This window comes from Asterias amurensis, chromosome 16 (genome assembly GCF_032118995.1).
Source record: "Asterias amurensis chromosome 16, ASM3211899v1".
Lineage (NCBI taxonomy): Eukaryota > Metazoa > Echinodermata > Asteroidea > Forcipulatida > Asteriidae > Asterias > Asterias amurensis.
This window is the reverse complement of record NC_092663.1, coordinates 12,868,280-12,890,489: the sequence shown is the minus strand read 5'-3', so window position 1 is coordinate 12,890,489 and position 22,210 is coordinate 12,868,280. Positions and strand designations below refer to the sequence as shown.

The 22,210-nt window shown below is 40.3% G+C and overlaps 2 protein-coding genes across 3 annotated transcripts in view; one reads left to right on the top strand and one right to left on the bottom strand.

Moving 5' to 3' along the window:
• Window positions 1-15,660, bottom strand: part of LOC139948953 (peroxisomal carnitine O-octanoyltransferase-like) — a 100,636-nt gene extending 84,976 nt beyond the window's left edge. The window contains exon 1 of the mRNA XM_071947332.1: window positions 15,590-15,660. The gene's annotated coding sequence lies outside the window, so the exon portion shown is untranslated. The remainder of the gene's footprint in view (window positions 1-15,589) is intronic.
• An 899-nt stretch (window positions 15,661-16,559) lies between these two features.
• On the top strand, window positions 16,560-22,127 carry LOC139949273 (NACHT, LRR and PYD domains-containing protein 1-like). 2 transcript variants are annotated; one of them, XM_071947670.1, is made up of 3 exons: window positions 16,560-17,945; window positions 18,386-18,665; window positions 19,559-22,127. In XM_071947670.1, the coding sequence occupies exons 2-3, from the start codon at window positions 18,398-18,400 to the stop codon at window positions 21,847-21,849; spliced, it is 2,559 nt and encodes an 852-aa protein (XP_071803771.1). In that variant the 5' UTR covers window positions 16,560-17,945; window positions 18,386-18,397; the 3' UTR covers window positions 21,850-22,127. The 2 variants fall into 2 exon arrangements, with proteins under 2 accessions (XP_071803771.1, XP_071803770.1); XM_071947669.1 differs by having other exon boundaries at window positions 17,447-17,464; window positions 17,814-18,665.
• Window positions 22,128-22,210: the final 83 nt, after the last annotated feature.

The following is a 22,210-nucleotide window of genomic DNA, read 5'->3' as shown; positions in this document are numbered from 1 at the left end:
AAAGCACATAAGTTTGTGTAACAAGGGTGGGTGTGCTTTCTTTCATTATTGTCTTGCAACTTCGACGATCAATTGAGCTCAAAGTTTCACAAGTTTTTACTTCATGCATATGTTGACATACGTCACCAAGAGTGAAGACTGGTCTTTGATAATTACCTATAGTGTCCAGTGTCTTTAAGCCTTTAGTCCACAAACTGTCCCGTCGGTTTCTTCGCAAAAAGTTCTTGAAAGTTGGTTTAATGGAAACAACAAGTTCATGACAATTGTTCGACTGTAAAGAAAATTTGAGAGAAAGAAAGCATAACAAATTATCATCGAAAAACTCAAGGACCCAATTTTGGGATGCTCTTTGTAATAATGGACCAATTTAAGGTGGAGGTTTTACACTTGATATTTTGACTTGATTGACATATTTTCAGGAGTCTGCAGTTCTGCTGGGAATGTGGTGTACTACCTGTCGATGACTGAAGCTCACAAAACATAGGTACATAGCTAGAGAATTATCTCTTTATAATCTCGTCTTCAGGGGAATGCTGGAATGCAGGCGGCGCCGGTGGTGGAGCTTAAGTTGCGCTGGATGGATGAGCATTTGGGAGGGAAGGATCAGAGCTGTTCTTGGCCCGTGATGCGTGACAGTTGATTGCTGGCTGGATGTGAATTGCATTGGAGTGTGACATTCTTTAGGTGAGCTGCTGCTGGGAGGGTTGGCTCGAGGATGGGTGACCAGATGTCCATAATGAAGAAACCTATGTCTCGTGGAACTTTATGATGTGCTTGTATCTCGATGGCCTCCCTGACTGCATTGGTGTCAGGACTGTACAGGAGCTTTGAGTTCGGCTTAATTCCAATTGATGATGTGGTCGTGTTCTTGTGAATGTTTGATGATGGCTGATTTGTCGAGGTGTCCCAGTCTGCCATGTGCTTTGTGTCCTTGATTCTTGTTGAGATGCTGCGCCAGGTTTCCGCGAAGTACACTTTACCGCAATCACAGGGAATGCGGTAAACGCCTGCTTTGTCTTGAGTGTCTCGCTTGTCCTTGTGTGTGTGGAGTGATGCTTGAATCTTGTTTGGTGCTGTGTGGAAGATCTTGACTTGAGCTTGACTGAAGATACTTTGAAACTTGTGAGAAGTGTGGCCGATATATGGGAGGGTGATTGCAGCCTTGAACTCTGGTTGTTCATCTGTTGTGAGACTTGGCTTGGGCTGGCTAAGATTGAATGTCTTGTAGTCGTTAAGTTGAAGTGAAGTCTTGATGTGGTGTAGTTCCTGCTTCAAGCTGCCTTTGTCACAGGTGTTGAAGGCCCAGCAAACCAAGGTGTTGCAGACAGCAGACTTGAAGCGAGGATGATGGAATGATGAGTTGTGAAGGTATCTATCGGGGTGTGTTGGCTTGCGATGTACCGTTTGGGCTATAGTGCCATCAGCTTGTCTTGTTACTTGGACGTCTAGGACGGAGATAGTGTTGTTTTGTTCTTGTTCCATGGTGAATTGGATGTGTGGATGTTGACTGTTCAGGTGATGGAAGAACTCTTGGAGTGCTGTCTTGTCGTAAGGCCTAACCACAAAGGTGTCGTTAATGTAGTGGAGCCAGAGGTTAGGGCAAAGATTGACCTTCTCGATGCTGTCAAGTTCAAATTCCTCCATTAACAAATCTCCCAGGACTGGGGATAGAGGATATCTCATGGCGGCCCCAGAGGTTTGTTCATAGAATTTGTCTCACCACCTGAAGCTGGAAGCGTAGACGCTGGTGATGAGGAGGTCGTGGACTTGTTCTGGAGTGAGGCTTGTGCAGTCTGTCAGTGTAGGTTCGGCTTGAAGGCTTTGGTTGGCGATGTTGCATGCTTCTTCGATTGGTATGTTGGTGAACAGTGACACGACATCAAAACTGACAAGGATATCAGTTGGACGGAGATGTATGTGCTTGATGATGTCGACTAACTTGCTTGTGTTGTTGATGTGATGTTCAGTGAGGCCAACTAGTCGATGGAGGTTCTTGGTGAGGTGTGTTGCAATGTTGTAAGAAGGTGAACCCTGGGAAGCCACGATGGGGCGGAGAGGACCATCTGGCTTGTGGATCTTGGGTTGGCAGAAGAAACGTGGGCAGGTGAATGCGGATGGCTTGAGGTGACGGTACGTGGTGTTGTCTATGACTTGCGCTTGATAGAGAGTACAGAGTTTGGTGGTGAGTGTGCGTTCAATGACTGGGCTGGGGTTCCTTGGCAGGCATTGGTAGGTATTAGTTGACAGGATTTCATTTACTTGGTGGTCATAATCCGTTGTAGACATGACCATAGTGGCATTACCCTTGTCCGCTGACATGATGTGGATGGACTTGTCTTTGTGCAGGGCTCAGATATCAGAATTTTCTCGCCTGCTTGTGTAGGGTCTTGGTTACTTGGTGTTTGAAGTCTTTGCAGAATTTGGATGCGGACTTGGTTGGCGACTGTCTTGTCCAGATGTTTGAGTGCAGGTTCAGTGGACTGATTGATGTCTTTGACTTGAATCATGCGAGGTGTGCTGGCGCCCACACAGTGCACGATTCCAGTCAAAGATATTATTCAGTCTACCGAACCTGCACTCAAACATCTAGACAAGACATTCGTCAACCATATCCGCATCCAGATTCTTCAAACTCTTCAAACACCAAGTTACCAAGACCCTACACAAGCAAGTAAGAACACGCCGCTATCCGAGCCCTGCACAAAGACAAGTCTATCCACATCATGTCAACGAACATTGGTAATGCCACCGTGTTCATGTGCACAACAGATTTTGACCACAAGGTAACCGACATCCTGTCAACTGATACCTACCGACGCCTGCCAAGTAACTCCTGTTCAACCATCGAACGCACCCCCACTGCTAAATTCTGCACTCTCTATCAAGCGCAGGTCATAGACAACACCATGTACCGTCACCTCAAGCCATCCGCATCTGCCTAATCACGCTTTTTTGGCCAACCTTAAGAGCCACAAGCCAGATGTTCCTCTCCGTCCCATCGTGGCGTCCCGGAGTCACCCACCTACAATACTGCAAGGCACCCCACCAAGACCCTTCATCCACTAGTTGGCCTCACTGAACATAACATTAACAACTCAAGCAAGTTCGTCGACATTATCAAATACATACATCTCCGTCCAACTGAGATCCTTGTCAGTTTTGACATCATATCACTATTCACCAACATACCAACTGAAGAAGCATGCAACATCGCTGAACAATGCCTTCAAGCCTAACCTACACTGACAGACCGCACAAGACTCACTCCAGAACAAGTCCACGACCTCCTTATCACCTGCTTCTCCGCTTTTAGATTCAGGTGGCGAGACAAATTCTACGAACAAACCTCTGGGGCCACCATGGGATCTCCTCTATCCCCAGTCCTGATGGATTTGTTCATGGAGGAGTTTTAACTTGACGGTATCAAGAACGCCAATCTTCGCCCCAACCTCAGGTTCCGCTACATTGACGACACCTTTGTGGTTTTGGCCCAACGGCAAGACAGCACTCCAAAAGTTCTTCCATCAACTGAACAGTCAATATCTACGTATCCGATTCAACATGGAACAAGAACAAAACAATGCTATCTCCTTCCTAGGTGCCGAAGTAACAAGACAAGCTGATGGCACTCTAGCCCACACGGTACATCACAAGCCAACGCACACCAACAGATACGCTCACAACTCATTATTCCACCATCCTCGCTTCAAGTCTGCTGTCTCCAACACCTTGGTCCGTTGGACCTTGGACACCTGTGACAAGGGCAGCTTCAAGCAGGAACTACAACACATCAAGACATCACGGCAACTTAATGGCTACAAAACTTTCAACCTCAGCGAGCCCAAGCCAAGTCTCACACCAGATGAACTACCAGAGTTCAAGGCTGCAATCTCCCTCCCAAACATTGGCCTATCTTCTCACAAGCTTCAACGTATCTTCATTCAAGCTCAAGTCAAGACCTTCCATACAGCATCAAACAAGATTCAAGCATCACTCCACACACACAAGGACAAGCAAGACACTCGAGACAAAGCCAGCGTTTACCACATTCCCTGCGATTACTGTGAAGTATACATCGTGGAACCAGGGCGCAATATCTCAACAAGAATCAAGGAACACAAAGCACATGGCACACTGGAACACCTTAACAATTCAGCCATCATCAAATATTCACACGAACACGACAGCATCATCAAGTGAAATCAAGCCAAACTCATAGCTCATGTACAGTCCTGGCACCAATGCAGAGTCGGGGAGGCCATCGATATACAAGCACGCCATACAGTTCCAGAAGACATCGGTTTCTTCATTAACGTCATCTGGTCACACATCCTCAAGCCAACCCTTCCAGCAGCAGCTCACCACAAGAATGTCACACTCCAATGCACACACATCCAGCCAGCAATCAACTCACATGCATTACCGGCCAAGAACAGCTTTGATCCATCCTGCCCAAATGCTCATCCATCCAGCACTTCTAAAGTTCGACCATCGCCTGTAGTCCAACATTCTCCTGAAGACGAGCAGAATATACTGTTAGAAACATCGAGACCAAACCTGCTCTTTCCAGAGCCAATACTCACCTTAAGAGGTTTACACATGGTTGTCCCCGTAAATTCTTATTTCTCCACACCATGCAAAGCTTCAAACAATACATATCCAAGATGGGATTAAAGCGCAACAAACCTAGGTAGAATAGCTAGAGAATGATCTCTTTTACTCAAAACTCTATTTCGAGATGCATTTTTCTCATTGTCTGTATTTTTTCTTACATTTTTTTACGGCGACGGTGATCCATCTGCCTATTGGAGACCAATGGAAACTGCACCATTCCAGTTGCGGCCATGAAGACATCAATGGGAGCTGTGTATCTTTGAGGAAAACGACAGGAAAAGGTAAGTTTATTTTAAGGGACCGTAAGTTGTTGAGATTTATCCTGAAATCAAGATTATGTCTAGATTTAAAAGGGGCTCCATGCTAAAATTTAGCTTTGAAAATCACCAGTTTTCCAATTGGTAGAGTCCTCATGAAAAAAATCTAAACCTCGCAGCATGAATATTGTTCTATGGTGAAAAGTATTTAATGAGAATAGTGATTTTGTAATAACTTGATTGGCATATATTTCAGGAGTCTGCAGTTCTGCTGGGGATGTGGTGTGCTACCTGCCGATGACCAAAAGCCATGATGCAACAGTGCCTGACTATGCGGACAGCATCCCAGCTGTCATTTAAGTGCACCAAACATAGGTAGATAGCTAGAGAATGATCTCTTTAATCTCTAAACTCTGTTGGGGAAGTGCATTTTGCTAATAGTTTGTATTTGTCGTTTATTTTTTACGGCGACGGTGAACTGGTTAAATGTTTAACCATCTGCTCATGGGAGTCCAGTGGAAACTGCACATGCCGGCCATGAAGTAATCAATGGGACCTTTGCACGCTGTGAGCAAAATGACAAGACAGGGTAAGTTTATTTTAGTTTGATTGTTGGCAAACTTTGTGATTTTGACTGGAGCAAAACTGTTTTCCTCTTCTGGATTAGTGATGTGAAAAAAATAACATTGTATTACATAAATGTGCCAAATACAACCTTGCAACATGAACTATAATTGTTCTACAGTAAAAAGTATTTGGTGAAAATAATTATACTGAAATGTCTTAATTGACATATATTTCAGGAGTCTGCAGATCTGCTTGGGATACCTGCTGATAACAAGCGCCAACATGAAAACAGCCGAGAGGATGCCTGCCTATGCGGACAACATCCCAGTTGTCATTGAAGTGCACCAAACATAGGTAGATAGCTAGAGAATGATCTCTTTAATCTCGAAACTTCATTTCGCAGTGCATTTCATTTGCTTGGATCCTTTTTGTTCTTAAGCAGCTCTATGAAATTTGGCCCTGATGATCCAAGTCTTGATATGGTTTGTACTGATGCGAGTACATTGTAATTTTCTTGTAGATGATTGTGACGACTGCGTGTCAACATGGACCATGAAGATGTGACGTCACAGTACAGAAAGATACATCATGGCTTGAGGAGATAGACTTATTCCTCAGCTACTCACCAGGGTCCTAAGTGGAATTTGAAGGTATGATCTGTTTTAGTGAAGATGAAAGTTTAGAAATCCATACAAGTGCAGACAATAGACATTTCTTAGGTTTCATTATTCAAACATAGTCCCATATACCTTAATAATAATAATAATAAACAGTTCTTAAATAGCGCAAATTACAAAATAAAGTCTCTAAGGGCTTCTATGATTGAAAAGATGGGTTTTAAGTTTAGAGTTAAATGTTCTTAGCGTGGCACAGTCTATGATATATTTGGGAAGAGAGTTCCAAAGTCTTGGAGAAGCATATTTGAAGGAGCGATGACCATTGACCTTGTCTGAAAAATGTATGTTAAAGCGTGCGCCAGGAGGGTCACTGAGTGAGGGATATGCATACTTAATAAAAAGCAATTCTTGATATAGTATACACACATCTTTGACCTTTAAATCCAAATCTCGCTCTAATTAGTTTTTTCTTTCTTTTTTGATCATATTTAATACAGGATTAACACGTTCGAACATCTTCAAGTTGGACGCGTGAAGATGCTGTGCCACCTTATGCAACACCAATAAAACACTTGCTTCACCACCTCATCTAAGGCATCATGACAACAGATGAACATTGTCAACAGAATGAACCCAAAGAACACAAACGAGACGAAGAGGCAGACCAAGTTGGCGTTAGATGGATGACATCAGAGAATTTGACAGCGTCACTTCGATGCGACAAGCGCAAGAACGATCAAGGTGGAATGGTGATGAAGAGGCCTTACTTCTGCAGTATGTAGCGACATTATCTAGATAGATATTTTGCCACTTACACAAAAATATTTACTCTGTACAAAGTCAAGACAACATAAGGTTATTTGTAAAAGTAAACTCACTACCAATAAAAAGTAAACAAGTGTGTTAAGGACTGTATATAAGTGGTGATTTATGTAATGAACTTTTGTATTGTAATAATGAATTAAATATAAATTGTAACTTTTATTTTGTGTCACTCTGTAATTCAATTAGTTATTATTCTAATTGTTTACATGGTATCTGTTCTGGGGTACCCTTACATGGTGGCCACCATGTTTTTTACTGGTTACTATATGAAGACATGTAAATATTGTGACACACTTGGGGTTTAAAACTCCTTTTAAAGTTTGTTTAGTCAAAGGTCATGACCTTGTGTGTGTGTTTGAGTACTCATTAACCAGGTTTATTATTACAAAGGTCTAGACATTGTTCATGGTATCTATTAAGGATAATCAGTCCAGTTTTTGAGTACTCTTAACGATGTTAAACAATTGTGTTAAGGACTGTATATAAGTGGCGATTTATGTAATGAAGTTTTGTATTGTAATAATGAATTAAATATAAATTGTAACTTTTGTTTTGTGTCACTCTGAATTCAATTATTTATTATTGTAATTATTAACATGGTATCTCTTCTGGGGTACCCTCACATGGTGGCCACCATGTTTTTTTACTGGTTACTATATGAAGACATGTAAATATTGTGACACACTTGGGGTTTAGAACTCTTTTTAAAGTTTGTTATGTCAAAGGTCATGACCTTGTGTGTGTTTGAGTACTCATTAACCAGGTTTATTATTACAAAGGTCTAGACATTGTTCATGGTATTTATTAAGGATAATCAGTCCAGTTTTTGAGTACTCTTAACGTCGTTAAACAAGTGTGTTAAGGACTGTATATAATTGGTGATTTATGTAATGAAGTTTTGTATTGTAATAATGAATTAATTAAAAATTGTATCTTTTATTTTGTGTCACTCTGTAATTCAATTATTTATTATTGTAATTGTTTACATGGTATCTGTTCTGGGGTACCCTCACATGGTGGCCACCATGTTTTTTATTGGTTACTATAAGAAGACATGTAAATATTGTGACACACTTGGGGTTTAAAACTCTTTTTAAAGTTTGTTATGTCAAAGGTCATGACCTTGTGTGTGTTTGAGTACTCATTACCCAGGTTTATTATTACAAAGGTCTAGACATTGTTCATGGTATTTGTTAGGGATAATCAGTTTAGTTTTTGAGTACTCTTAACGACGTTAAACAAGTGTGTTAAAGACTGTATATAAGTGGCGATTTATGTAATGAACTTTTGTATTGTAATAATGAATTAAATATAAATTGTAACTTTTGTTTTGTGTCACTCTGTAATTCAATTATTTATTATTTAATTATTAACATGGTATCTCTTCTGGGGTACCCTCACATGGTGGCCACCATGTTTTTTTACTGGTTACTATATGAAGACATCTAAATATTGTGACACACTTGGGGTTTAGAACTCTTTTTAAAGTTTGTTATGTCAAAGGTCATGACCTTGTGTGTGTTTGAGTACTCATTAACCAGGTTTATTATTACAAAGGTCTAGACATTGTTCATGGTATTTATTAAGGATAATCAGTCCAGTTTTCGAGTACTCTTAACGACGTTAAAAAAGTGTGTTAAGGACTGTATATAAGTGGTGATTTATGTAATGAAGTTTTGTATCGTAATAATTAATTAATTATAAATTGTAACCTTTTATTTTGTGTCACTCTGTAATTCAATTATTTATTATTCTAATTATTAACATGGTATCTGTTCTGGGGTACCCTCACATGGTGGCCACCATGTTTTTTACTGGTTACTATAGGAAGACATGTAAATATTGTGACACACTTGGGGTTTATAGTAACTCTTTTTCAAAGGTCATGACCTTGTGTGTGTTTGAGTACTCATTAACAAGGTTTATTATTACAAAGGTCTAGACATTTTCCACGGTATTTATTAAGGGTATGCAGTCCAGTTTTGGAGTACTCAACGATGTTATTTGATTACAAGGTTATGACATTGTTTATGGTGTTTATATACGGTTTCGAGTACTCATTAACGAGGTTTTGTAATTACAAAGGTCATGCCATTTTCTAGGGTTTTTATTAAGGGTGTTTAATTCAGGGAATGACCGGGTTGGTGGCTGGCGCTGTAAGGTTGACATTGTTTGCAGTGTTAATTTAGGGTGTTTGAGTACCCATTAACGATGTATTATGATCTCTTTTAACTGTTAATTGTGGGGTGGGAGATGACAACCTTCACGTGGTCCACCCTGTTGTTAACTAATTGTCATCAAACAATAGAGCTTTATAACCATGTTTATATTAAAGCTCTATGCACCAAACCAATTTTTTAATGACAATGTCATGACATTTTCTTTGGTGTTTATTTAGAGAGTTTGAGTACTCTTTAAGGTTGACATTGGTTGTAGTGTTAATTTAGTGTGTTTGAGTACTCATTAACGATGTATTAAGATCTCTTTTAACTGTTAATTGTGGGGTGGGAGATGACAACCTTCACGTGGTCCACCCTGTTGTTAACTAATTGTCATCAAACAATAGAGCTTTATAACCATGTTTAGCTCTATGCAGCAAAAACAAAATTTTAATTACAAGGTCATGACATTTTCCTTGGTGTTTATCTAGGGGGTTTGAGTACTCATTAACGATGTAGATTTTAAACGATCTCTTTAAACTGTTATTTGTGGGGTGGGAGGTGACAACCTTCACGTGGTCCATCCTGTTGTTAACTGATTGTCATCAAACATTAGAGCTATGAATATACAAGTTTAAAGCTCTATGCATCAAACCATACCCTTTTCATGAAATGCCCGTAGCAGATTTGAACAAATGTGTGGAAATGTTGTTTGTTCTTTTATGCAAATCACTTGTTTATTTTGTAAGATGTTACGAGAAACAGTCAGGGTCACGGCAAACGTGCGGCGTGCGGCGTGCGGCGTCTCCGTTTTTAAGTAAGTTCATTTTGGGGAAGATGTATGCTGTTTAGTGTAGCCCGTTCGTATGTATGTAAAAGATACAAAACAAAGCGCCCGCCTAGCGCGTTAGCGCTGCTGGAATAGAATGCGCGTATGTCATGTAACCCTGACGTCATAATCAATTCCATAAAAAAAATTACGAAATTGTATAAACATTTTGCCCATTTTTTTGACACCGAAAAAATATGTTTCCCGCAGTAAAAATGTAAAAAGCTAACAACGGCAAAATTCTTCAAGATACTAAAAATATGCATTAATATCTCTAACGTAATGGGAAGCAGTCAGGGTCACGGCAAACGTGAAGGGTTCATCAAAAAGGAGTGATATTCATAACACACTTTGCGACGGTTTTTCTTTAAAATGTGCATACGGTTAAACAAATTTGACAACCCTTCATTTAGCAAAACATCTCAAGATAATCCTCCTTCATTTTAAGTGTTGTTCAAATATTTCCCACCAAGCGGAGCGTTTTACTGACGTGCTTATGAACACTCGGATATTCTCATGAATTCTCAAAGGGTCTGGGAGCGCCTATATTCTGATCACGATTTTGCAAAGAAACGCTGCGCGTCAGCTTCATTATCTCGTAGTTGTGCACTGACTGAGCCAAAAGGGAATTAATGACTTGATGAACTTTTAAGAATGTTCATGATCAGTCCATGCATCAAACAGTTCATGACATGTTCATCACAGCAGTTCATGAACCAAGTTCATGAACTGATCCATGCCAATAATGGACAAGTTAAAAAGGTTTTGTGTGTTTTCATAAAAGTCAATTTATAAGCTTTCTTTGCAGTTAATGAGCTCTAATGAATAATCATAACTCAACTGTGTATTAACTTAACTCCCTGTTTACAAATTGGTATACATTTTTCTTCTAACTTTAGTTATTTCCAGTTTCTGTATGTCAGTGATAGTAGTGATCATAATTACCAAGCACTTACTCTGACAATTTTTTTTTTCTGCCCTCAGGTGTACAGTAATTAGTTTTAAAAATTTCAATTTATTTGCCAGGTTAACATTACTCATTTATAAAATAAAGACATTGATCATGTGAAACAAGAAACAACTGTGTGATGTTGAATGATCATTGTAAAGTAATAGAAAACACCCTGCCCTGTAAAACACTCTGCATTGTTTTTTTGTCAAATGAAAATGTGCCTGTGTGAATTATGATTAATTTTGTTCACCTAAAAAAACTCGGGCAAAATCCGAGTCGGTTTCCCTTGATTTTGAAACTTGGCACGGTGACAGTTTTATTAAAGAGATAGTTACACAGTAAGTAGTAGTGTTTGTTTTGAAGAACATCGTTGGTTATCAACTCTTATTCTAGAAATTAAAACGTCACTTTGTATACAATGAAGTAGTCAACATTGAAAGAATTTTCCCTAACGGAATACAATATAGAAAGCGTTACGATAACGCCTCTTATAGTATTCCATTTTGGGGGGTCAAGCGTTTGAACCAAAAAGGGAACGATATCAAATTGCACTGTAGGGCCTACCAACTGCTGTACTCCTTACCGCACTTATAAAGTTTTATAGCCTACATATTCCAGAGTTGAATACGGTCCAAATGGAAAGAACTTAGTCAAAAAAAGAAGAATAATTCCTTTAGACACACAATCTGAGATAATAACCGCGGTGATGCTTCTTACATTCATTTTTTTGGTACATGGGGTACATGGGTATAGCCAGTTTCTCTTATCGGCTAAGCTATACTTTTCTGTGCTTATAGCAAGTTTTTGTGCTTACCGGCATAATGAAATTAGGCCTAATACATTCCACTCTATTTCCTGGCAGGCAATACATTTCACTGCTCATGATGAACAATTTTGTATAATAACGACCAAATATAAGGCTTGATTTCTAAATGTTGGTCAATTGTTTTCTTGTCTGTCTCGTCTCATACAGTGTTTTTTCTTACAAGCTATTGCTTACCAAAACGGCCCGTTCTCTGTTTGCTTATTTATGTTTACTCTTACGTAAAGAATTGTTTTGATTTACTCCGTAATACACGTAACTTTTGTTATTCTTTTATGAGAGTATGGAAATAAAATAATGAGATCAACTCTACCATGCACAAAAGTGTCAAGCCGTAATGACATGTAATTTCACCATGCCATTGGCAGCAACACATGATTCGTACACACACGCGCGTTGCTGGCAACATTGATGGGACCAACCGTTTTGTAATAGGGGTGTTCAGGGATATATTCAACTATGTGTACATGATCTACTGTACAGCGGGCGCCGCGGTTCTAATAATTTAATACCCCATACCATACCTAAAGGATTGGAAACAAAACCATCATTTTCTGAATATATATCACTTGAACATTTATTAATAACAAATTGATCAAACATCATGAGAATCAAATGAAACTTTTAGTTGAATGAGAGTTTTAAAAATATTTGTATAACACATAGAGCAAGGTTCTTGTAACATTTTACAATTACAAATATTATTTTGAAAGAACTATTAAAAATTATTTTTTACATTGTAACCAGTCACAGGCTTAAGACGGCTGTACAATAAACTTCTGCATAAACAATTAAACAAATGCCATAGTATTGGCTTTTGAAGAAATCAAGATAATGAGTAAACATTGACTAGGCTATTCGTTAACTTGTAATAATTAATCACAACTGTGACAACAAGGGATCCGTTCGAAGTATTGACAAAATGTGTGTATTCAATTTATCCCCCCCCCCCGTTAAATTTTGTATTTAAGTGTTCTTTAAGGTTATCACGAAAGGGAGAGTGAACACACACACCCGTACCCCGCGTACACATGAATCCCCACACAAGGAATGAACTGGTCCAGCGACCCACGCGAACCTACAGCAAATCGTGGCGGGCTAACAACAATTTATGCGGTTTTTAAACGGCTATTTTCTCATGTTCTCTTCAACAAATCAAAACTTTATTGACACAGATTGAGCTACAGTGCATTGTCTTTATAGTGGCACCTTTATTGTGTGAAAATTCAAGAGAAAAGGGAGTTAAAACTTACGTGTAGATAAGCGTCGATTTATGTCGTTCATTGTCTGTCGGAACCGTCTCATATTATGTTTGTGCACAACTAACTACTGACGAATCATAAGCACCGTTTCAAGTTCTATCGGCAAATAGACAGAGGGTGAATATGGACCAATAGCATTAAGCTTTACATAGCCATTTAGCTGGTGTTTTACCCCCTCTGTTGCTTGTTGAACGAAGACTTTGCACTGCGGATTATTGGAGTTAGCGTGTTTTGAGATTGCGGCGAGCCACAAAATGTTGGGTTTTGACAGCGTTCCTTGATCCACACAATTTCTGAGAAGATTGTGTTTCAATCAAACAAAATGACAGAGGATCATTGTTTAAACAAACTGAAATTTCCACAGACAAAAGTTAAATATTTGTTTGTAAGTTCCTGTGGTGATTTAAACGTTAGCTTGACGGGAAGAATTCTTGAATTGAAATTGAATTGAATTGAATTGAATGGTTCAGTGAAACTTCTGGTTCCCAGACCCAAAAAACTCCGACTAGGCTCTGTCGAATTTAGGGTCCGGTGTCACCCAAAATCACGTAACCAAAAAGGAGGAATTCCTCCTCTTTCGAAGTTATCCGAAATGTTCCGAAAGTGTTGTCGTCAACATTCGGACACTATCGTTGATGTTCGTTACGGACTCGTAATGTCAGTCCTGTCGGCCGTAGATCCAGAAGTTTTTATGCCAGTTATTGCCAATGCAGGCGTTGTGACCAAATAAAGCGTTTGCAAAGCGATGCGATGCGACAAGTTCATTTGAACTTCAAAATATATAAACCTGGGAAATCGCTCCGGGATCTGGTAAGTTTTTGTTGTTTTCTTCAAAAATCTTTTTTCAAAGGTGTTTTAAATTGAGTGTTCATTAGACATTGATTGAGGATTACGTTTCATAATTTTTAGAAGTGGTAAAAACTGGGGCAAAATCTGGTGACTAGCTGCCGAAATTGTACGTGTTGAACCAGATTGTCATTAATTGACGATCAATAATCTCGTAACCCTCCGGCCTTGCGGCCGTTTGGAGGAGGGTTATATCGCAACTAGTGTAGTAGTACGTGCAGACATGGTTTCCCTGGAGATGACCCCCGACCCTGAAAAGTTGCGTCATGCTCTATTTTTAACCGTGTATGGGTGATACCTGGGGCCTTTCTCAAACCACGGCTTGGGCTCCGGCTCAGGCTTAGGCTCCGCGCGCTGTGTACTCAGCTCGGCCTTTAACATGCATTTTCAGCACGTATTGCTGATTGTACCAGCACGCGGAGCCTGAGCCGGAGCCTAAGCCGAGGTTTGAGAAAAGCCCCAGACCTAAGATTTTTAACAAGAGACGTCAAGGAATCTTTGGTCAGGAACAAGAGACGTCAAGGAATCTTTGGTCAGGGAACCAGACTAAGTGAAACTATGACTTATTTAATTTCAATAGAGGGCGCTCTTCAAATTCAGGTTTCAAGTCAGAATAAGACGGCGCGTCCCAGTTGACGTAGGCGGACACTTTAGGCCGTGTACGTCCGAACGGGCGACTTCGGCTACAGCTACGGCTAGATCGCGCGCGTCTGCTATTCTTCAACACTGATAGACGCGCTGATCTAGACGTAGCTGTAGCCGAAGTCGTCGTTTCGGACACGGCCTTATTCTCAAAGGTTTGGCGTTCATTGGTACACACCAATAAGTATCCGAAGGAAATATTGACCATGTCCCGTGTTATTGCTAAACTTCACCTAGTCCCAACTAAAACGTTTGGGTCTCATCGATTTCCGTGAACACAATACAGCGTATAGTCTACAGGCACGCCGACTGCAAGAACAGACCCCACTACCCTTCACATCCTCATAATATTTAAACCTCGATGGAATTTCGTCAAATTTTTAGAATCTATTAATGATGAATGTAGCTTAATAAATAATATTTTTTTCATATTTTCAATTGTTATTTGTTAAGTAAGTTTTATAGAGTTGATTTATGTCATCCAGTTTGGTACAATTATAGAATCCAGGGCCACTCCACTGTACGTCAACGCATCCAAGGCTGCATGCGTGGATGCCCAGTCAGCCACAACGGACTGGCCTACCCACTTCGCATCCGCGCATCCGCGCACCCAGTCATCCAGACTCCCATCTTCTTCTCACTACTTCCCACCGTTCCTCTATATTCCCTTTTATGCAAATGTTCCCTATTCAAGGATTATTTTTTAAAAGAAAAGAAAGCCCGAATCCCATTTACTTAATGGTTATTGCCGCTATGCAAATGTTCCACATTCAAGGATTTCTTTTTAGAGGGAAAGAAAGCCCGAATTCAATTTACTTAATATATATTGCCGCTATGCAAATGTTCCCCATTGAAGGATTATCAATGAGATATCCCTTTTTGTAAAAATAAGTGAAAAAGTGGTGGCGCCATACGGAAAGTTATCCACCCTGTAAAAGTGTAAGTTATTTGTAAATCTGTGAACTTTTTTTTTTCCTGTACCGAAAGGGTCCAATGGCTTTAACTGTTACTCTAGTCTATTTATAATTATAGTAGTAGGCTAATTACTAACTTAATATAGTAAGCATGGTAAGTTAGAGTGAGTTAGACTTAAGAGTTAGATGTTATTTTGAAAAAGATTGTTTTTATGAAATTTAGGCCCGCGGCTACGTACAGTGAATGAAAACAACATTATATACAACATAGTTTAACCTTACCACCTCGTGCCTTTAAACTTGCTGAGCTGCGTTCAAAACACGTGCCAAACAGTGCCAAAGTCGTTTGTTTTTGATGTTGACACCCAAAATGTCACACGTTATTACTACCTTAATGGGATAACTTTCCGTATGGCGCCACCACTTTTTCACTCATTTTTACAAAAAAGGATATCTCATTGAGGTAAATTAAATACTAAATTATTTCATATCGAATGAAAAAGTGGTGGCGCCATACGGAAACTTTTCCCCTTAATGAATTAATGTAACTGATCCAAATGAAAGAGCGCCCTCAAGTGGTGGTCGAGGTTCACATTCTGCGTCCATAATATCGAACTTTTGGTAGACTTGTGGACAAGTCGTTAATGGTCCCACGCGATCGAGATAGTCGAGTTGAGAAGGACTTTTTTTTTCAAAGAAATTACTTGCTGCCGCCAAACTCTTGTGACATCCACGCACCACCGAAACTAAAGGTACCATAGTGTGATGTATATTTTTGTTTCGGTGATGTGCGGAGAATTTCCCTTTCAACTTCCTGGTAGAGTTCAATAAAAACATATGCGTATCCTGGTGTCATGTGTTTTCAGTAGGATAACAGGAAAATTGTTCACAATCAAAAACTAATTAATTTTTTTTCAAATCATCTATCAATTTTTTTAATAATAACAATTACACTTCATCGTGTGTTGAATTTTTTCAAGTTTTGGTTTTACGTTGCGAGAGACAGTCCGCCATTAACAGTCCTTATGCATGCACGACATTGGAGCAACGTCACATGTTTTCACACCTTTCATTGGTTGGTATTTTATTGAATATTCAGAAGCTAGTATGGCGTGCAAAATAAATCAAAAATATTATTCAATTACTACTTCACAAATTTAATTACAATTTTGTCCTAAGGCATTTTGGCTACTATATTAGAATCCAGAGATATCATAAGGCATGAAAGTAAAACACCCCCCCCCCCTTGAAACACACACACTTCATAACAATCCGTTTTCCCCCATTTCAGACCAGTAATGTTTGGTTTCAGGAGATAAGAAACCAATCTATGATATTTTCTCTTTAATGTAGACTCAATATTTATTACGCTCATCGGAATTTATTACAGTATTCAGTAAATAAAAATAAAAAATTGTTTTTGGTCATTTTCACTTAAAATATTTTAATATTTTCCCTAAATTGGCACACCCTAGAATCCCAAATAGTAACTACCTCACGTGATCCATCTAGTGACTAAAGCAGAATGAAACTCAATCTAGCAGATAGTAAATTTGTTTTGAACTTTTGAGGTTGGATGATGTTTCTTTGACTCATTTGAATGTTGGCATAATAATGCACTAGTGATTAGTACCCAAAATCAATCATTTTATAAATGTTTGAGCATAACCAACGACAGGAAACTTTTTTCTCAGCATGATTAAGCCTGATGAAAATACATGCAGACTGTGAGTAAACTGCATAGCTTCTGTCACCGGTGCAGCTTGCACAATCTCGCGGTAAACGGGAAAACATAATATGAGAGTCGATAACGTATGACGCTACGATACGTTTAAGAGCGGCCCAAAAGGGCTCATCAGATTAAGAAAATGAATCAGCAAAACTTTGAGGAGAACAATATTTTCGATGGCTTTCAGTCTTTGGACTTGGCTTTAAAGTTCTCTGCCAAGTTCTCTGGGCCGGTCTCCTCATGAATGAACGGAACAAATCCACCATGTTTGCCCTACACGGTTCCTAGCATTTATACGGTTCCCTATGGCAGGCCCTATCAGTTTTACAGAACCAGTAATTTGATACCGTTTTGCTATCTGTGTTTTGATTGGTCCTGAGATGTCGGGCAGCAGCTGCAGTTTCGGTCCGGGGGACTGCTGCATGCAGGTACACGTTGTATTAAATGCATGTAGTAGAATTTGACTGAGAATCTCACAATAAATGCGAGGTTTTCCTAAGATCGATGCTGATGGACGGGGATGTATGTTCAATAGTATGCAAATTCACGAGCCTCGAAGTGTGGCGTCAGATGAATGGACTATGTCCGCCAACCCCAGCCAGTTGAAAGATGCGCAAAACACGTAGGCCCTATACAAAACAAAATTAGTATTGTTCAGTAATACAAAATGTATGTTGATAACAAATTACGTCCGGTGCTAATCTTCGGGGTTCTTTCGATTGTAATTTCCACATAATCCGGTTTCCATTTTCTTCCTGGTTGGTTTGTCACGCTCAGCTGACAGGACGCTGGGTTCTCGCTAACTGTTCATTTAGTTTTGGAGGAGCAACTTCAATCTGCTCTACGGGAAACTTATAGCTGAACTGTTTTGTGACTTTGTGGATTATCGGAGGCAGAGAAGAAAAACAGGTTTGTGTTTTATCATAGAGATTTGTGCACTCTATATCCGACTGTAAGAATTGCGGCCAGTGCAGATTTTGTACATAGGCCTATTATAAAAATTGCGATTTCCCTATAATTTGACTGTGTCATAGTGGACATGCTATCATACATGGTCGTAACGCTTCTCAGGTTGTATGACTCATGTGTGGACATTATGTTCATACCAGTCCGGATTTTTGGAGATATCTCAAAAATGGACCACTTTGAAATGAAGTTTTAGTGAGTATAATGATTAAAACAAGCACACTGTCAAAGTGCAACAATTTGTCTCAATAGCAAACAAACTTATTGATAAAAACACGATGCAAGCTTTTATCTTTTATAAGCAGCCAAATCAATTAAAATGTGTTTTCAAAACCAAAACCATTCGTTTATTATTATTATTATTATTTTTGTTACAAATAAAGGTTGGACTCCATATGGACGACATCGCCCTTCAGGACTTGGCCCGTCAGTTAGGTCAGGAATGGCCGGCACTTGGCGTCAATCTGGGCTTAAAGTGGGCACAAATCGAGCACAGTAAGGCTGACAACCCAATGCATACGAAGAGCCAGATCATGGACATGCTTGTTACGTGGCGACGGGGGTTAGGACCAGACGCAGATCCTAAACAACTTCTGGTCAGAGGTTTGGATGCAGTTGACCGCACTGACCTGGCATGGAAAGTTGCGACAAATGAATTGTTTGGTAAAAAGTCTATTAAAATTCCCTCCCTCAAAAGTAGCCTATTATGACTGAGACTTTGAAATTATTCGGACAAAAAGAGAGTATAGGTCTTTGGCGATTAAAAGCATTGTTCACCGCTCGTTCAAAAAAATTTCTGGACTACGAAATTGTTACTCAGTCGGCTTTTCGATTGGAATTTTGTTTTTCTCAATCTTTTCAGCAAAAATCAGCAGAACATTTTTGAGGATAGCAATTCTAATTAGCAGAAAAAAACAAAATACCGCCCCTTCATGTCCGTGTGTGGTAACACCATGGGAATGCGCAATGTTGCGGTGTGCCATACCCGCTGACGCTACCCGCTGTGCGGCCAAACAGTTTAGGTACACCGGACACCGCTGTGTTCGGGTCAGTTGAGCCATGGGTTCGAGTCCCGGTCTTGAAACTTGTGTCCTTGAGCAACTTAACTATACTTTTTTATTGCGTCTTTCTAGGTTCTATGTGATGTGTAATCCACATAAAATAATCCATTTATAGTTATCATTAGAGGCACTGGCAGTGTCAGACCAGTCTTCTCACTTGGTGTACCTCAACAATGCATAAATAATAAACGAACCTGTGAAAATTTTAACTCAAACGGTCGCCGAAGTTGCGAGAGAATACAGATGCTTGAATTCGAAACCTCAGCTGAGGTCCCAAATTAAATTCAAATGTTATAACGAGAAGCTACTTCTTTCTAAAAAACTAAACAACTATACTACATGTACTTCAGAGGGAGCCGTTTCTCACAATGTTTTTATACCATCAACAGCTCTCCATTGCTCGATAACCAAGTAACTTTTTAAGCTAACAAGTATTTTGAGTAATAACCAATAGTGTCTAGTGCTTTTAAGACGATGTTTTTCTTGTTCCAACAGACTCAAAGAATCGTACAGATATCCGGACGGATTTCGACCTGAAGGCATGCCAAGCGGAACTGGTAGACTATTACTTGAACAACCTCTGCAAGGTTCGCATGCATCCATTAATCCCGTCGTTGGTTCGAGACTTGGGAAGTATATACACAGATTTGCAATTGGTCAGAAGAACACACCCGTGTATGTACGAACAGTCTGGAAGTAGGCCTACAGACTGCTCTTCACTTGAGGGCGAAACAAACACGAAGGAGACCCATCTAAGTCATCAGAGTTTAGTCTCACTCGATTGCCGTGGGAGGTACAGAGTTCTTCTGACAGGTAAAACCGGATCAGGCAAATCAACCCTTCTGAAAAAGATAACGCACGACTGGAGTAGCTTGACAGCACTTGATGTCGACCCTTCACTGAACTCAGAAGAGGGAAGCCGTGTATCTGATTCCGCTCTCAAACAAGGTTCACCGTTGTCGAAGTTCATGCTTCTGTTCACACTTCAGCTGAATCAGATGAGTGAGAATCCTAACCTAGTCGACGCAATCTTCGACCAGATTCTATCGCGTGACACCAAGGTTTCGAAACCTGATTTGAAAAACTACATCGAGAATCACCAGAATAAAGTGCTCTTTCTATTAGATGGTTTCGAAGAGCTTCCACCCAATGTTCTGGGTAAGACCAAAGCTACCGACAACTTGAAAGATGTACTTCTGTGTCGGGCACTGCGACATTCTTGCATTATCGTAACAAGCCAACATCACGTCGCAAACCAGTTCTTTAAAATATACCCCCTCTTCGCAAGAGTTGAAACAACCGGTCTTGGATTACGGGGGAGGGAAGAGTACATCAACAAGTACTTTAAGAACAGTCAGACCGGTGCGAAGCTTATCTCTGCAATACGTTCTTCTGTAACTCTTTCGGGTTTAAGTGAAATCCCACTCCTGCTACAGATGATTTGCCTGGTCTGGGCAGACAGGAATTCACTGCCTGAGAGATTAACGGAGCTGTATGACAACGCAGTGAAAATCCTCCTCATGCACCACGAGGGTAAGAAGGAGGACTCTCTGCCCAGTAGGAGTAAACTACCTGATGGACTACTGAATAGATTGGGACGTGTAGCTTTAGAAGGACTACTTGGCAAGGACGGAGAAAGACTTGTCTTTCCCGTTGAAGACTTTCAGCAAGGAGATGCAGCCAGAGGATGTGAGATTGGCCTGCTGGTGCCAGAAGATGCACATAGGGGATTGGATGTTCAGTCCACAGTAGCCTTCTTACATTGCACCTTTCAAGAGCTGTGTGCTGCTTCGTACTTGGCAGATCTTTTCAAAACAGACAAAAAACGTTTTATCAGATACGTTTCCAAGCTCACCGAATTTTCGATGATCAACCTGGAGTATCTTCTTCGTTTTTGTTGTGGCAAGAGCAAGAAAGCTGCACGGTGGATACTCTCACGCGCGAAGAAGCTCCAAAAGCAGTGTGTCGTCTCGTACAAAGCAGATGAACTTCAGCGTCTGAGATTGATGTTTTACTTAGAGGCAAGGTCTAAGACATTGATAAGCCTCCTTTCAGACATTGTTTCATTTCCCAGCTTGGGAGGTGAACACCTCATTGCAGCTCACTATTTTGTCCAATGTAAGCGATCCCTTCCGAAAGTTACAAGCCTAAGTGTCGTGTGCACATCACCGGCAGAGTCTAGACTCGTAATGAACATTGTACACCATACACCGAAATTGGAGCACCTGTTGATGTGGCTCAATGGAGCAATGGACTCGGGTGAAGATGAAGGTTCGTTTCCAATACTGGCAAATCTAAAGAGTATGTCATTCCGACCCCTTGCATCGTCTCTTCCCTGTCAATGCTCATTGGTACCCAACTTCATCTCTCACCAGATCAACCTGTCCACAATATTTTTATCAGACATTGATATGCACGGCAAGGTAAATGTCTTCCAAACACATAGCAGTATCCTCCAGTGTCTGCGCTTGATAAACTGTTACCTGGTGTTCGAGGACATCAAGACTCTGTGCCGTGTCCTCTCTGATGCAAAGGACCTCCTTGTCCTAGATCTGAGTGGTAACAATTTGAGCGGGACCCTTGATTTCTTTATTCCGATTGTGCCACGCTTGAAGGAGCTCGCCATGGCCAAGTGCGGTCTTCGGGACGTGGACAACGAATCACTAGTTCGTGTACTTTCAGTACCACACAATCTCCCATACTTAAAACTGAGTCAGAACACTATGCATGGATTGCTAGACACTGTGACTTCAAATGCTCCTGGCGTGCAGGTACTTCAACTATAGACTGCTACATCAGGGCTCGCTTTCACAAAGCACAAAGATTCATCGTTAAAATAAAGGCATTCAACCAGTGGTTTGGGGCCAGCTTTTCTATAGCAAGCTCCAGATGAGCAAACCCTTGTTTGATATCCACCGTCTGATATGTAACTACACAAAAGCTTGCCCTTAATCAAGTGACATAGTAAATGTCTTCAAGGCCGAGGAGTTCAAAAGGCATTTAAAGAAACACGTTGCCTTGGATCGGTCGAGTTGGTCTTTGAAAAGCGTTTGTAACCGTTTTTTATAAAATGCATATGGGTAGAAAGATGTTGTAAAAGTAGAATACAATGATCCACACAAACATGCCTCGAAATTGCGTGGTTTT